Below are 15,754 nucleotides of genomic sequence, written 5' to 3' on the forward strand. Positions count from 1 at the left end.
ATTCCTTCTCCGGGTCAAACACCTTCTTCAAGTATCCCGGAAGTACTGCGGGTTTCCGTCCTCGTGACTCCGAAGTACTTCCAGGTTAGCATCATGGTAATTTTCTCCGGGTTCTTGGTGAGCTCCCCCTGGCGGCACCAACAGCATCCAACAAGGCTGAAGAGATGGACTCCATGTCCCATACTGCTATGCGGGAATCCGAGGAACCATTTCCATCCAGGGGAGCTGCCATCTAGCGTCCTGGGGGATGTAGTGCCCTTAAAAGGCTGCTTTCTTTTGTTGAGGGGTGTCCTGGCCAGACTGAAATGCCAGCCGTCCATCACAAATGAAAACCTGCAGCCACGGTGGTCCTCCAGGACTGGACTTGGAGACCCCTGTTCTAAAGTGTCCTGGGCACATTTGTTAGTACCCCTCAAAAAGATCCTAAATAATTGGATTAGAGCTGTTTTCTTGAATTAGTATCACACACGTCTCCAAATGTGCAATCAGTCATTCACCTGATTTAAATGGAGAAAAGTCCTCACTCTGCTGTTTGGTGTCATCACGTATTCCACAATGAACAAAGGAGAGAATTTGTCCAAGAAGATCAGAGAAAAAAATTAAAAGCAAAAGCTAGAAGATCATCTCCAAGCAACTTGATGTTCCAGTGACAACAGTTGTAAATATTATTAAGAAGTTTAATGTTCATGGGACTGTAGCCAACCTCCAGCACATGACAAGAGGAAAATTGACCCCAGAATGGCCAGAAGGAAAGTGAGAATGGCAGACAAAAAGGCCAAGGACAACTTCTCAACTGAACTCTATGGACAAAGTCCAGGAGTGTCTGATCACACCATTGAGTGACTTTGGGCTTAATGGAAGAAGACCCCGGAGGAATCTACTATTGAAAGAAAACATTTAAAAGCCAGACTAGAATTTGCTAAAATGCATATTAACAAGCCACATTGCTTCTGGGGGAATGTGAAATGGACAGATGAGACAAAACTGGAGCTTTTTGACAAGTCACATCAGATGACAAAATGAAGCTTTCAAAGAAAAGAACACCGTGCATACTGTGAAACATGGAGGAGGCTAGATTATGTTTTGCAGCTGCTGGGTGCCTAGAGTGTGTGTAGGGGACACGGAAATCTCAAGACTATCAAGACATTCTGGATCAAAATGTACAGCTCAGTGTCACAAAGTTCTGTCTCAGTCACAGCTCATGGATCCTTCAATAGGATAAGGAGCCAAAACACACAGCTACAAGCACCAAGAATAGCTAAGAACAGAATATTGGTCTGTTCCGAAGTGGCCTTCTATGAGCTCTGATTTGACTGCAGAAAGGAGTGAAGCATGAAGTCTGGAGAAGACCCTTTCACACCTGACACAGCTGGAGCAGTTTGCTGAGGGAGAGTGGGCCAAAGTACATGCTGAGAGGTCTAAAAGTTTAATGGAGGACTGCAGGGATCACTTGTTTGCAGTGATGGCCTCTAAAATTTGTGTAAAATTTGTGTTATGATTTGAAATATCCTGTTGAATCAAAACTCTAAAGCAAAGTCTGATTTGTGATGAATACAGAATAAACAACAGTCAGTCAGTCATTGTCCAACCCGCTATATCCTAACTACAGGGCCACGGGGGTCTGCTGGAGGCAATCCCAGCCAACACAGGGTGCAAATCAGGGAACAAATCCTGGGCAAGGCGTTAGCCCACCGCAGGACACACACACACACAATCACACACTAAGCACAAGTTAGCATCGCCAATTCAACTAACCTGCATGTCTTTGGATCGCCAATCCACCTAACCTGCATGTCTTTGGACTGTGGGGGGAAACTCACGCAGACACGGGGAGAACATACAAACTCCATGCAGGGAGGACCCGGGAAGCGAACCTAGGTCTCCTTACAGCAAGGCAGCAGCGCTACCACTGTGCCACCGTGCCTCCCTATTAAACAACAATGGGTGCCAATTACTTTTGTCAGTTTCAAGTTATTTCAGGGCCAATTGTGGGTTCTTCTTTTTTAATTGAGGGGCACCAACAAATTGAGACGGGTCCAGCTGCAGTATGTTCTTAAAGTTGATACTTTGCTTATATTCAAACAGAATCATGAGCATACAGTATATGAAAACAAGCATTATATCCAAGTGCACATTAGCATAGCAAGTGTTAAATCACAAAAAGGCCTGTGCCGGTGTATTTTTCTTAGCAAGCTGGAAACCATCGATATCTCATGAGTCAAGGTCAGGTATGTAGAGAAAGGCTGACAGACAGACAGAGCCCCCCCCACCCCCTTTCTTTCCAGGTGGCAAATGGGAGCTGAAGACTAGAGATAATGAAGGCAGGAACTGGACATGTTCAAGGCCTGCCAGGTGGCCAGGATGGATAAGACAGAGTACTACATTCATTAGGCTCGGAAATATTGTTGGAACTAATTAGAGGCAGGACCACGACAACGGCAAGTTGGGAGTCAGATGTATGAGTTGAGTGTGTTCAGCTTTTGATAAGAACTGTAAATAAAAGTAAGAGAGTCCCATTGCTGGGCACTCATTTCATTTGAACTGAGACCGTGTGTACATCACGCAACGAAGCTTGATTCTGCCTGCACATCCTGAGGTCTCTGCGTGCCTTCTTTGAGCTGCGTGTTTCTGCCACAACAACCTCCACAGCTCTGTGATTCAGTAGCTCCACTGGACAGCCAATTGGATTGCAGTTTTTTGTCACCTAATTGACTCAACTTGAGTGATGTTAATCTTAACCACAGTGTAACCCGGCGTATCACTCATGTGTAATGTAAGACGACAGCCTCCTCAACAGACTGGAGCTCTGAATGTCCTCAGCTGGAGTCTATTGAACACATTTGTCCATGTCTTTCAGTAATGTTAAGCTCTGGCCGTTTTGGTCTGCTAATCCAGGGATCGCAAACTCCGGTCCTGGAGGACCACCGTGGCTGCAGGTTTTCATTCTAACCCTTATTTAAATGAGTGCCCTGTTTGTGCTGCTAATTAACTTCTTGTGAATTCATATTAATTGACTTCTCTTTTAAGATTTGTTCCACTGAATTGTGTTATTCCTTTCCTTAAGTGACACCCAAAGAGAAATGAACTGTGAAGTGACTGAGCCAACAGAAGACAAACTAAGTCAGGGCCTCAAACTCCAACCAGCTGTTTAATGATGTGCCAGTTCATGTTGTTAATTAAACTCGTTCGTTAATTCCATGGCTTGTTTCTGCTCTCATTGTGCAATAGCAGACATTTCAGAAACTGTTGATTTTCACTTTTCTAAGAGCACTGTTAATGTTTTGTGGACCTGAGCTGATCAACATTCCTGAGATCTTTATTTTGAGATATTGTACTGTATAATGGATACAGTTTGGTGGTCATGTTTTGTATCTCATTATTGTTTGGCTGCTAATTAAGGAAAAAGAAACAAGGGGTCTGAGTCTTCAAGAACAAATCAAATACAATTAGTTCAAAAGACGTTAATTAGCAGCAAAAACAGGTCACTAATTAAGAAAAGGGTTAGAATGAAAACCTGCAGCCACGGTGGTCCTTCCAGGACCGGAGCTGGCGACCCCTGTGCTAATCGGCCTTCAGTCTGTTTGGCTGTTTTACGTGCTCAGGGCCAGCAGGTGGCACTAGTGTGCAAATTATATACACAGAAAAAAAAAAAACCCTCTGTTCAAAGTTTGGGTTCCAAAGTGATCTATTTTGTCCGTATGGTCCCAGTGAGCAGCTATGTAAAATTTGGTACATATCAGTCAAAGGGTGTAGAATTATATTGGGAACATACTGACGGACGTATTTTATTCAGAAATGTCAAAATTTTTTAAGTTGACAAGCAAATCTTTCTAGTTAGCTTTCTTACTTCTTTCCACATGTAGAACTTCACATCCCCGTATGTCCTCCCGGATGAAGAAGACCCTCCTCATATTGACGTGTGCACCGAGGTATCCTCTGTTGACCTGAGGGAGGAGCTCTCCCGTCTCAAGGAGCGACTGGAGCAGATTGGCAAATGGACATTCTTACGTGTTGACAATACAGGTGGGCCGTTGGCTTATTAAAGAAAGTGGAGGGGCAGACATAGCTAGCAACATGACAGCAGCTCCCAGTACAACACTCAAAAAACTGAATTGTTTAGTGAACTTCATTCAGGAATGGATGGTGGTTTCACACAATTAGTTAATGAAATATTCTTTTACAGTTGATGCAATGATTTTGTGTTCAGAAAACATAACATGGTTACGGTAAACTAAATGAACGTCTTTGTGTAGAATTAAAGTAGCTGAATCCATTTCGTTAAACTTAAATTCCATCTGCAGTTGAGGATTCATATTTTGTTTGCTAACTAAATTATATTTCACTACATATGAATGAAAATTGTTTACAGTATTGTAATTTAATAAGCGCATAGAACACAAATAGTTGGTTAAACATGTAGTGGTTCACTAATTACCACAGAAGGTAAGTTGCGTTTTTCATGTACTTTTAATTAGTTATATTGGTGTATTGGATACAAAGAAAAAGAAGCTTTCTGATGTAGTGTGGGCAACATGTATCAAAAAAAGCTTCCATATTTCTACATTTGCGAAAAAATCAATTTACTTAAAGTCTTTAACTTTCTATCCAAGTATACAAAGGTGTAGGGATCCTTCAGAGCAAAAGGGGGTAGTTATTTATACAAAATACCCTACTTTATGCAAATCTAGGAAATCATTTACATAAAACTCCATCCATCCATCCATTATCCAACCTGCTATATCCTAACTACAGGGTCACGGGGGTCCGCTGGAGCCAATCCCAGCTAACACAGGGCGCAAGGCAGGAAACAAACCCCGGGCAGGGCGCCAGCACACCGCAGTACATAAAACTCAATTACCGTATATGCTTGTGGATAAGTTCTCCCGCAGATAAGTAGGGACTTGATTTTACCATATACTTTCTGGTATTTTATAATGTTGGATGTGTAAGTCGAACTCACGCTATTGGTCCAAGAGATTATGATATGGTAACGCCCACCTGAGAGAGTAACCACGCAGCACACTGCCTTTTTGTTTTATGTGGGTGCTGCAATGCGCTTTATTGGCACGTGCTACTAACCTCTCTCTCTCTCTATTGTGCCTACGTGACCACAAGGTAATACCCAAACTATTCCGAAGTGACGTTTGCACTGTTTTGTGTTTTTTTGTATCTCACACCCTCATACACCTTTATCGTAAGAGCATCCCTTATCTACGAAGGAACGTTCAATCAGAGAAAATATGAAGCTGGTCTTAAATTAAACGTCGTTGAAGTAGCGAAAGAAATTGGTAACTGTGCTGCTGAAACAAAATTCGATGCGTCTGAGCAACTGATGCGAGTTTGGAGGAGGCGAGAAGAAAAATTAAGTGTCGTATTTTTGAACTGGCGTATAAGTTAGGGTCTGATTTTATGCTAGATTTTTTGGGTTTCAAGACCCGATCTACGGTATACGTGTGTATATAAAGTATTTTATGTTAAATCAACTTCATTTAACTGTGTAGAGGGAAATTGGAATGCCATGCTTTGAAGACTGGAAAAGTATTCATTTTGAGTAAGGTCAGCGTTTCTCAACCTTTAAGTTTTTGCGACCCGAGTTTTCATAACAGTTTTAATCGCGACCCCCTAACGTTTTTTTGAAAGGAGCCCATTAATACCAATTTGTTCTTTTTTAATTAATGACAGATCATAGATGTATATTTTATTTTACCTATTTAACTTTTATCGACATTTATCTAACTCTATATTTATTTTTTGAGTATCAGAATGTAGTTTAAGTTAATATGTTTTGGTTTCGATAGATGTATTTTTCATATTTTTGATTCTTGTTTACTTTTTTCACATCTTCGCGCCCCCCTTTTTGTTACTTCACGCCCCCCTAGGGGGGCCCGCCCCACAGTTTGAGAACCACTTAGTTAACATAAAATAAGTGAGTAATGACAACAGTCAGTGAGGCGGATTGTGCTTCTGCTAAATGTAAATATTCTGATTGCTTTGTGTAAGAGTAACATCTAACACATTTAATTTAATGTAACTACAAAAAAGTTAAGTAATGCCAGCAAACATAACTATTTCAAATTAAAGTAACCAATTAAATACATAAATCGTTTTTTTGAGTGAACTTTTCTTACTGCAGCTCACACTCTGCTTGCATTTTCTCTTTTTTCACTCAGATCTTCCAGTGTTCTTCCTGATACCACCACAACCAAGAAACAGAGAGGACTTTTTACAGTGTAAGTCTTTTTTTGTCATTTTATTAAAATGGGAGCCGGCATTGCCCAGATATAATCGAACAGGATATGCAACAATAGAAATTGTAATTCGCATGGCATGGCACAGGTAATTGCAGTGCCTGGTTTCCTCCAAACGGGACGCTAGTATTGGTTTCATCAGACCAGAGAATCTTGTTTCTGACAGTCTGAGAATCCTTTAGGTTGACTTTTTGCAAACTCCAAGTGGGATTCCACATGTATTGCGCTGACAGAAGGCTTCAGTCTGGTCACTCTGTCCTAAAACCCAAATTAGTGGAGTGTTGCAGTGATGGTTGTCCTTCTCGAAGTTTCTGCCACTGAAAAGAAAAATCAACCCCACAGCATTTTGCTTCCACCACCACACTTCAATGTTGGGATGGCATTGCACAGGTGATGAGAGGTGACTGGTTTCCTCCTGATGTGATGTTAGAAATGAGGCCAAACAGTTCAACGTTGGTTGATTGGTTACATTTGTTTCATCAGACCAATGAATTGTGTTTCTCATTTTTACAAACTGAGGGGAGCCTTCAGTCTGGCCACTATACCCTAAAGCCCAGATTGGTGGATCATTGCAGTGAAGGTGGACTTTCTGGACGTTTTTTCCCATTTTCACAGTTTCAGTGGAGATCAGTTGGCTGACCGTTGGGTTCTTGGACAACCCTTTAACATCTTCATTTGCTCTGTTTGGCTGGGAGGCCAGCTCTTAGACGAGTTGAGGTTGTTCCAAACTCCTTCCATTTAAGAAATATGGAGGCCACTCTTGGTAACCTTTGATGCTGTAGAAAATTTTCAATTTCCTTCCCCACATGTTGCCATTCCTTAGACCTGCAATGCGGTCTCTAAGCTCTACAGTCAAGTCCTTCGAGTTCATGACCTGGTTTTTGCTCAGATAGACATTGTCACCTGAGGGACCTTCTGTAGACGGGTGTGTGCTTTTCCTAATCAAGTCCAATCAACTGAGGTGACCACAGGAGGATGTCATCTCAGTGACGATCAAACTAATGGGACGCACCTGAGCCAAATGTCACATTTCATCGGAAAGAGTCAGAATATTTGTGTCAATGTGATATTTCAATTTAATACATTTGAAAATAAACATTCTAAAATCCTGTTTTGCATTGTCATTCTGGGATATTGAGTATTGCTTACTGTGGGGGAAAAATTATGTAAATAATTTTAGCAGAAGGCTGCAACATAGCAAAATGTGACAAAAGGGGTCTGAATGTTTTGTGAACCCACTGTATGTGTGTGACTGGAGTTCTACAATGGACTGTTCTGCCATTTACAGTTGCCCCCTGCCTTGCTGCTGGGATGTGACCTTTAATTAGATCTGAGAACGTCGTTGTTGTTTCTGTCTTCTGTGATATTTTCTAAATTTTCAAAAATAAACATTCAACTAACGAAATCAGCAACAAAAATAAACCTGAATATTTCAAGTTACTTTAAATGCTGAATGTTGTTGAGTTCATTCTAGCACAACAACAACATTTATTTCTATAGCACGTCTTCAAACAAATGATGTAGCTCAAAGTGCTTTACAAAATGAAGAAAGAAAAAATAAAAATAAAATTAGACAATAATAAGTGACAAAGAGTAAAGTAATGCCCAATGGCCAGGAGGACAGGAAAAAAAAAAACTCTAGAGGGCTGGAGAAAAAAAAAAAAAAGAAAAATCTGCAGGGGTTCCAAGGCCACAAGACCACCCAGTCCCCGATAGGCATTCTACCTAACATAAAGGATCTGAATCAGTCTTCATGGTTTGGAAGAATTTGATGATGATGGTCATGTGGACCTCTGGCCTTCAATCCATTGATGTTGCGACAGCACGGTGCCCTGATCATGTGGCGGTGGCGCAGATTGCCGCCACAGAAAAATGGATAAAGAACAGTAGAGAAAGTAGGGGTTAGTATGGATTGTGGAGCCATGATAAAAACGATAATTCAATGTATACACAGAATATCAGGGTTACACTAAATACAGCTATAAGAAAGCCATTATTTTTAGCAGTTTTTTAAAGTTCTCCACCGTATTAGTCTGGCGAATTTCTATTGGTAAGCTATTCCAGATTTTAGGTGCATAACAGCAGAAGACTGCCTCACCACTTCTTTTAAGTTTAGCTCTTGGAATTCTAAAGAGACTCTCATTTGAAGATCTAAGGTTAACCCCAGTGTTTCTGTACATTTTTCTCCTTTCAGATTCCTGTCAGCTCACACTAGATCCAGATACGGTGAATGAACACCTCTCAATATTGGATGGAAACAGAAGAGTGATGGGGCATGACAGAACGTCCCCCTATCCAGATCATCCTAACAGATTTGACTGCATACCTCAAGTCCTATGCCGGGAGGATCTGTCCAGGACTCGCTGTTATTGGGAGGTGGAACGGAGTGGTAACCACATTGTGATCGGAGTCGCTTATAAAAGCCTTAGTAGGAAAGGAGGGAACACTGAGTGCATCATTGGAGGGAACAACAAGTCCTGGTGCTTGTTTTGCTCTGATTCCTCTCCCTATGTATGTCACCAGACGGAGATGACAGAATTACCCGGCCCCCTCTGCAGCAGAATTGGGATTTATGTTGACCGTTGTGCTGGTACTTTATCATTTTATAACGTCTCAAACACAATGACGCTTCTGCACAGTTTCACGACCTCCTTCACTGAACCACTGCATGCAGGTTTTTGGATGAACCCAGACTCAAGTGTAACCGTTTGCTAGATAACTGAATATCTTGGCCATGGAATTCAAATTTAAGGCTATAAATTAAGTTTTAAAGTTGTTGCTTTGGTCCAAAGTGGGTTTGTATGGTTTAAAAATTTGAAGCAGTCAATATTTCACAATGCGGGCAGTGTAGTTTGATGGAGTGACCATTGGACCTTCCAACCTTATGTTTTCACTTCATTTCCCACCACCTCTTCATTTTGTAACCTGCCTGTAAAAAAATAAATGGCAGTACTGTATTCAATTATATCCTAAACGTGTTACTTACCTTGGGCAGGGGTTAGCCAAGTCGGTCATGTGCCACAGGGGCTGCAGGCTTTTATTTCAACCCAGTTGCTCAATTAGAAGCCAATCTTTTCAGGTGTCAATGGAAACAATTTAGTTAGAGGACTGTTACTTTCTTGGTCATTTACATCTTACTGCTGAACTGGTGTGTAAACACAAGGGGGCACCACTGAGCCCCAGTACCAATAACAGGTCTTATTTCATTTCATGTCTTGTTTGTGTTTTAACTCTGCAGTGTCAGGTAGGGAACAGAACAAAATCCTGTCTCATTAAGCAAGTGGGTTGGAACAAAAACCAGCAGCCACTGCGGCCCCCCAGGGACAGAGACTGCCCATCCCTGACCTTGGGTAAAGATGGCTGACAGGTATATAATATTAATTACATTAATAAGGCTGGATACGTAGAAATATATTTACAATGCATCAAGGTTTTACCAAAAGTAAATTATTTACATTATATGATTTGAAAAATGATAATATGATACTCGCAGACTTACTTAGTCCAATTCAGGGTCATGGATTCAGCTAAGTCTGCCAACACTTATGTGCTTCTCCACTAAAATTCCTTTTTTGATCCATTTTTGCCAAACTTGCTCCAAATTTTAAAGGTATCTTCGTGGTAGAACAAAATTCCAGCAATTTGGTGTGTTGATTAAGATGATTAAACTGACCTTAGTCAGCTATTAAAATGTAGGAAAAGGTGCCAGTCTTTGGACAGCATAGCATTTCAGAAATTCCAAAATGTACCCATAAATATTTCCTTGCAGATGTCTGTTGGCTCAATTTGAGAAATCCATGATCACAAATTTAGGTGTAAAAATGGATCCCACTTTAAAACTTGATAGCCATGTGAATGCAGTGGTAAAATCTTGCTTTTTCCAGTTGAGGCGGCTGTCAAAAATCAAGCCTGTTTTGTCTAAGCGCAACCATGAAACAGCTATACATGCTTTTATAACATCTTGTCTAGATTACCACAATGCACTTCTTTTTGGAATTAGCCAGGCCTCCATTGCTCGCTTACAGCTGGTGCAAAACGCTGCTGCTCGATTTTTAACTGGCACAAGAAAGCATGAGCATGTTACCCCGATTTTGGCTTCCCTTCAGTGGCTTCCAATTCATTTTCGAATCCATTTTAAGATCCTTATATTTGTTTGAAATCTTTTAATGGTTGTGCCCCACTTTATTTGTCGGAGCTGCTGCACCCTTACGTACCGTCTCGCTCTCTCAGGTCACCAGACCAGATGCTTTTACGTGTTCCCAAGGCACGATGCAAACTCCGAGGTGATCAACCTTTTTCAGTTGCAGCCCCAAAACTCTGAAACGATTTGCAGTTGCACGTTAGGCAGGCTCCTTCGCTAGCTGCCTTTAAATCCTATTTAAAAAAACATTTTTACATCTGGCTTTTAACCCAGTATGATATGTTGTGCTATCTGTATACTTTTTATTAAGAATCTCTTCAGTTCTTATGTGTTTAGGTGTTTCTGTTTCATTTACCCTTTGGTTTTGTGTGTCTGATATATTGGGTTTTTATTGTACAGCACTCTGGTCAGCCTTGATGTTGTTTTTAAAGTGCTTTATAAATAAATAAATAAATAACTTAATTAATTAATTGATAAATACATATAAAACCATGTGTGCTAAAGCACATTAAAAATGTGTCAATGCACAAAACATACTAAAAATGCATTCGCATTAACATGTACCTCTGCAAACGTCTGGCCTTATAATAGTTCAGCCTGATGAGTGGAAGCCTGGGCACATGATAAGCTATATGGGGGCACCAGAGGACTCTCTAGGAAGATGTTCTAACCCTCAAGGTATCCCTGAGACATGACGGCTGATAGTCCCTGCTGTTGTTTAATAGCTCCTTCTGACCAGTAAACCTTTGAGCTTGTAGTAGGGAGTGCTGGTGTGGCCAGATGTAATAGAAGAGGTATGGAAGATGAAAGAATGGAGGGTTATAGTGATGTTTAACCTTCCTGGTGTGGAATTCTATGTAAATACGGTTAACCCAGAGTGTCTCTCAGGCGTGGAATCCATTATAAATATGGTTAAGTCCGAGTGTCTCTCAGGCATAGAATTCTATGTAAATACATTTAGTCCGAGTGTCTCTCTCAGGCATAGAATTCTATGTAAATACGTTTAGTCCGAGTGTCTCTCTCAGGCATAGAATTCTACGTAAATACGTTTAGTCCGAGTGTCTCTCTCAGGCATAGAATTCTATGTAAATACGTTTAGTCCGAGTGTCTCTCTCAGGCATAGAATTCTATGTAAATACGGTTAAGTCTGAGTGTCTCTCAGGCATAGAATTCTATGTGAATACGATTAAGTTCCGAGTGTCTTTCATCGATAGCTGTATTGTTGACATGTATTTTGTTAAGCATGATCAGCATTTGAGACAGTATTCTGTTGATATCTAGTGGATAAAATAACATCACGCTGCAAAAATATTTCTATGCGTTTTGCTACTCTACTGTATAGTAACTCATCGATATTCATGAGTGGGGCGGAGCCTTCAACTAAAAACACAACAGCATGCAAGTAAGAAGCAATAAAGTTAGTTTTAGAACAAACTGAAACTGAACTATTAGTTGAACCAAGCGATAAGGATGACAAAGTGAAATGGTCATCAGACATTGACTTGGGTAGTGGAATTAAGACATATGGCACCGTACGACTGAACCGCCGTGATATGCCTGGTGAATTTATTTGTGCGAAGCTTCAGCAGGGCAAAAAGGTAGAAGGACATGAATAATGTTACCCTCCTAAGCACTATTCAAAATGTAGTAACTGTCAGTGTTCGTGTTAGGGTAACTGTAAGAGTCACCAATCTTTGTGCTGTGGTAGCCTAAAATAACAAGAGGGGCACTTAAATTGCGCGGGTCAGACAATGACATTCTACCCTCTCGTGTGCACGCAACAGAAGTGTGACCTGTGCCACCACCACCTAATCAAAGCACCATGATGTTCCAACATTAATGGATTAAAAGCCAGAAGTCTACATGACCATCATCATCAAGTCCTTCAATGAGAACCCTAAATACAAAGAGGACTCTTTCATTTATGTTAGGTAGAATGCCCAGAGGGGGCTGGGTGGTCCCATGGTCTGGAGCCCCTGCAGATTTTATTTTTTCTCTCCAGCCGTCTGGAGTTCTTTTTGTTTTTTCTGTCCTTCCTGGCCATTGGACCTTACTCTTATTCTATGTTAATTAGTGTTATTTTAATTCTTACTTTGTCTTTTCTTCATCGTGTAAAGCACTTTGAGCTAAATAATTTGTATGAAAATGTGCTACAGAAATAAATGTTGTTGTTGTTGAGAAAAACACACAACTACTGTGCCGATTATGAAATTGGAATGTGCATTAGTGACACATCAGACGAAGGATGTGTACTAAACCTGCAACAGTACTGCAGAGGACACTAGACAGGCCTTTCCTACTGTATTTATTGTCATGTTTTGGTATTTACATGTTTCTGTTACACTTATTAACATTTTTTTCTTGTTAAAAAAATTTAGCATTTTTGGCTTGTTTTTCTAGGGGTAAACATGATGCTAAGTAGGCTACAATAGGGAAGTGGATAAGACACCCCACTAGATAGACAGGGGTGCAAGAACTGGATTAGCTGGGCCAGTGGGTCAGCTAATGTCTTGTTTATTTGAATAGTTTTTTACTTTGATCCTGATTATTTTTTGTCTTCTTTGTATTATTAAGTTTGCTAATAAACACGTTTTAATTATATTTCTTTGACTTGCTTGTTATAATTTTGGTTCAAGGGTTGGCTTAAGAGTGCCCTCTGTCTTTTGTAGTGCATATAGCACCTTGCTACAATCATTTTATTTCATCAGGACTGCATGGGCACCAACTGGGATTGATAGTGGTCTTTATCTCCAGTTTAATTTCTACATTGTTACATACAGGGGGCTTGATCCACATCTGTGCTTTTCACTATGTAGCCATTAAGAGAATTTAGTAATAATGGGGCTTAATGGAATAAATAGCACTGCCACAATTCCCGCATAGTCGCAAACCACAGATGTTATGGATGTACAAGCCAGAAAACCATTGGAAATACTCCCAGGTGCTGGATAAAGGAAGCTCTCTGCCACTGGTCTGGGAGCCAGAGTCAGGAGGACGGTGATGAAGTTTGCTGAAGGAGGAGTGGAGACATAAGGAGAAATAAGGACAGAGGAAGAGGAAGAGAAAAGAAGGCAAAGACATAGTGCTGTGGGTTGCTTTATGGGTTGTGAGACATGGACTCTAACCAGTGGCCTGAGGTGAATTATGGACTCCTTCAGTACTGTGTCTCTTTGGATAATCGTTGGGTACCACTGGTTTGACTTTGTGTTGCTCATAGAGTTCTAAATGATGCACATTACCTGCTGTATTATCGTGGTATTTCCCTCCACTTGCCCTTTTACCTGTTTCCTCAAGGGTAAGTGTTCTCGTCAAGTTCGTTATCGGGTTGGTCTACTGTTGCACTTTAAGATGAACACACACACACACACAGATAAACACACACACAGACCCTATCCACAACAGTGCTCCATGAATGACACACACACGCTGATTAACCCTTAGCACTTTAAACCACACAAGTGCTATAGGAATAGCAGCCTGTCATTCAGCACTTCAAGAGACTTACTTATTTTCGGCACAAACAACAATACGATGTTTTAGTGATATCTCAGACCTAAATATTACTTTTGGTCTACAAGAATACATTTAAACATACAAAGACTCAGCACTCTTGACTATAAGCCATTCATCTGCCAAGAATACCTTCTTTCTCGTATTTGTTCCTTCTGTTGAGTATAGCGCTCTTCACTCTCAGCCATATAAACCTCGCAGCACAGAAATAATGGCAAAATCCGGCTGTCACCAAGTGCTCAAAGAAATCTAACTTATTACTTCAATCACTCTAGACATTAAGACAAAGCATTGAAAGTTAAAAGCAGCATGGTATTTATTACAAGAATAATAATAATACCACAAGAACAAAGAATACTAGAAAATAAGTAGTGATAGGAAAGTCTGAATATATAGTCTTTAGAAAAAGCTTACGAAAAAGTTACAGATGACAAGGATGAATGTCCCAGGAAGGCGTTTGATTTAGCAATCGATGTTCATGATGCCTTTCTGACGACCAGGGCCGTCTTCGTCCGTTCCTCTTCTTCTTTCTTCTTCTCCCTTTGCTTCTCTTTCTTCTCCCTTTTTTGCTTCTCTCCTCTTCTTTCCAAACCAAGGCATATTTATTATGAAATGTCAAGCCTTGGTTTCAAAACACATGCACCTGATTGGCTGGCTGTCCAAATGATTGATGAATTAATTCACTGTCCGTTTTCCCACACAACAAAACCTTTGATGTACTTTGAGGTATCAGTAGTTCTTCCTGTCCCAGGCTATGAACTAAACTTTGTTGTTCCAGATGTCCATCCATAAAGTGATCAATAGCCTGAGGTACCAGCTCAGCATCCTTTCCCAGGCAATAAACCAAATTAGCACTAAGCTATGAACAAAAGTAAGGTGTAAGGGAAGAAAACCTGCTTTAATTTGTTAATTTCATCTGCTGTCTTGTCTTGAACACAATATAATGGAAACCAAAATGTACAGATTTTATACACCATAACACCTGCATTGTGAGGAACCGTCAGTTACGGCACTATGGCCATGTGGCATAATTGCCAGAGGGTGATTTGGCTCACAGGATCCACATTGTTGAGGACCTGAGTGGCTGGACCAGGCCAAGGGGATGCTCACAATACACCTGGCTGCTGCAGATACAGGCCCATTTCTGGAGGGTGGGACTGGACCACTTGTCTGCCTGTGGGGGTTGCCAACCAGGATCCCTGTACCAATGCATGCTCCCCAACCTGACCTGACTTGACCTAACCTACTATTCATGGCTGGTGTAATTAGTCCAGCACCATTGCAGTATATTTGTGCAATACTTTATTATTCCCTATGACTGAATACAATGTTGGATTTGTGTCATGTGTTGTATATTGTGCTGTTACTTGGATTTGCTTTTGTTGTGTGTATGGATTTAACACCAATAGAAATTCCTAGCAACTATGGCTCTGAGGCTAGAGATCTGCACTGGCAATCGGAAGGTTGCTGGTTTGAATCCCGTAAATGCCAAAAGGGACTGCTCTGTTGGGCCCTTAAGCAAGACCCTGAACCTACAATTGCTGAGCGCTTTGAGTAGTGAGAAAAGCGCTACATAAATGCAAAGAATTATTATTATGTTGCCTGGCAATTCAGTTCAATTTAATACTTAGCCATGACAACACTTTTGCAAATAGATAGATAGATATTTTATTAATCCCAAGGGGAAATACACATACTCCAGCAGTAGCACACTGATAAAAAATAATATTAAAGTGTGATAAAAATGCAGGTATAACAGACTATAATCTTGTGTAGTGTTAACGTTTACGACCCCGGGTGGAATTGAAGAGTCGCATAGTGTGGGGTCTCCTCAGTCTGTCAGTGGAGCAGGATG

General features: G+C 40.8%; 1 protein-coding gene across 1 annotated transcript in view; it reads left to right on the forward strand.

Annotated features, from left to right (window-relative positions):
* Positions 1-10,265, forward strand: part of LOC120538134 — a 97,886-nt gene extending 87,621 nt beyond the window's left edge. The window contains exons 13-15 of the mRNA XM_039767568.1: positions 3,864-4,023; positions 6,171-6,230; positions 8,443-10,265. Coding sequence (XP_039623502.1) covers positions 3,864-4,023; positions 6,171-6,230; positions 8,443-8,963 — 741 coding nt within the window. The 3' untranslated portion in view covers positions 8,964-10,265. The remainder of the gene's footprint in view (positions 1-3,863; positions 4,024-6,170; positions 6,231-8,442) is intronic.
* Positions 10,266-15,754: the final 5,489 nt, after the last annotated feature.

Source organism: Polypterus senegalus, chromosome 10 (genome assembly GCF_016835505.1).
Source record: "Polypterus senegalus isolate Bchr_013 chromosome 10, ASM1683550v1, whole genome shotgun sequence".
NCBI lineage: Eukaryota > Metazoa > Chordata > Cladistia > Polypteriformes > Polypteridae > Polypterus > Polypterus senegalus.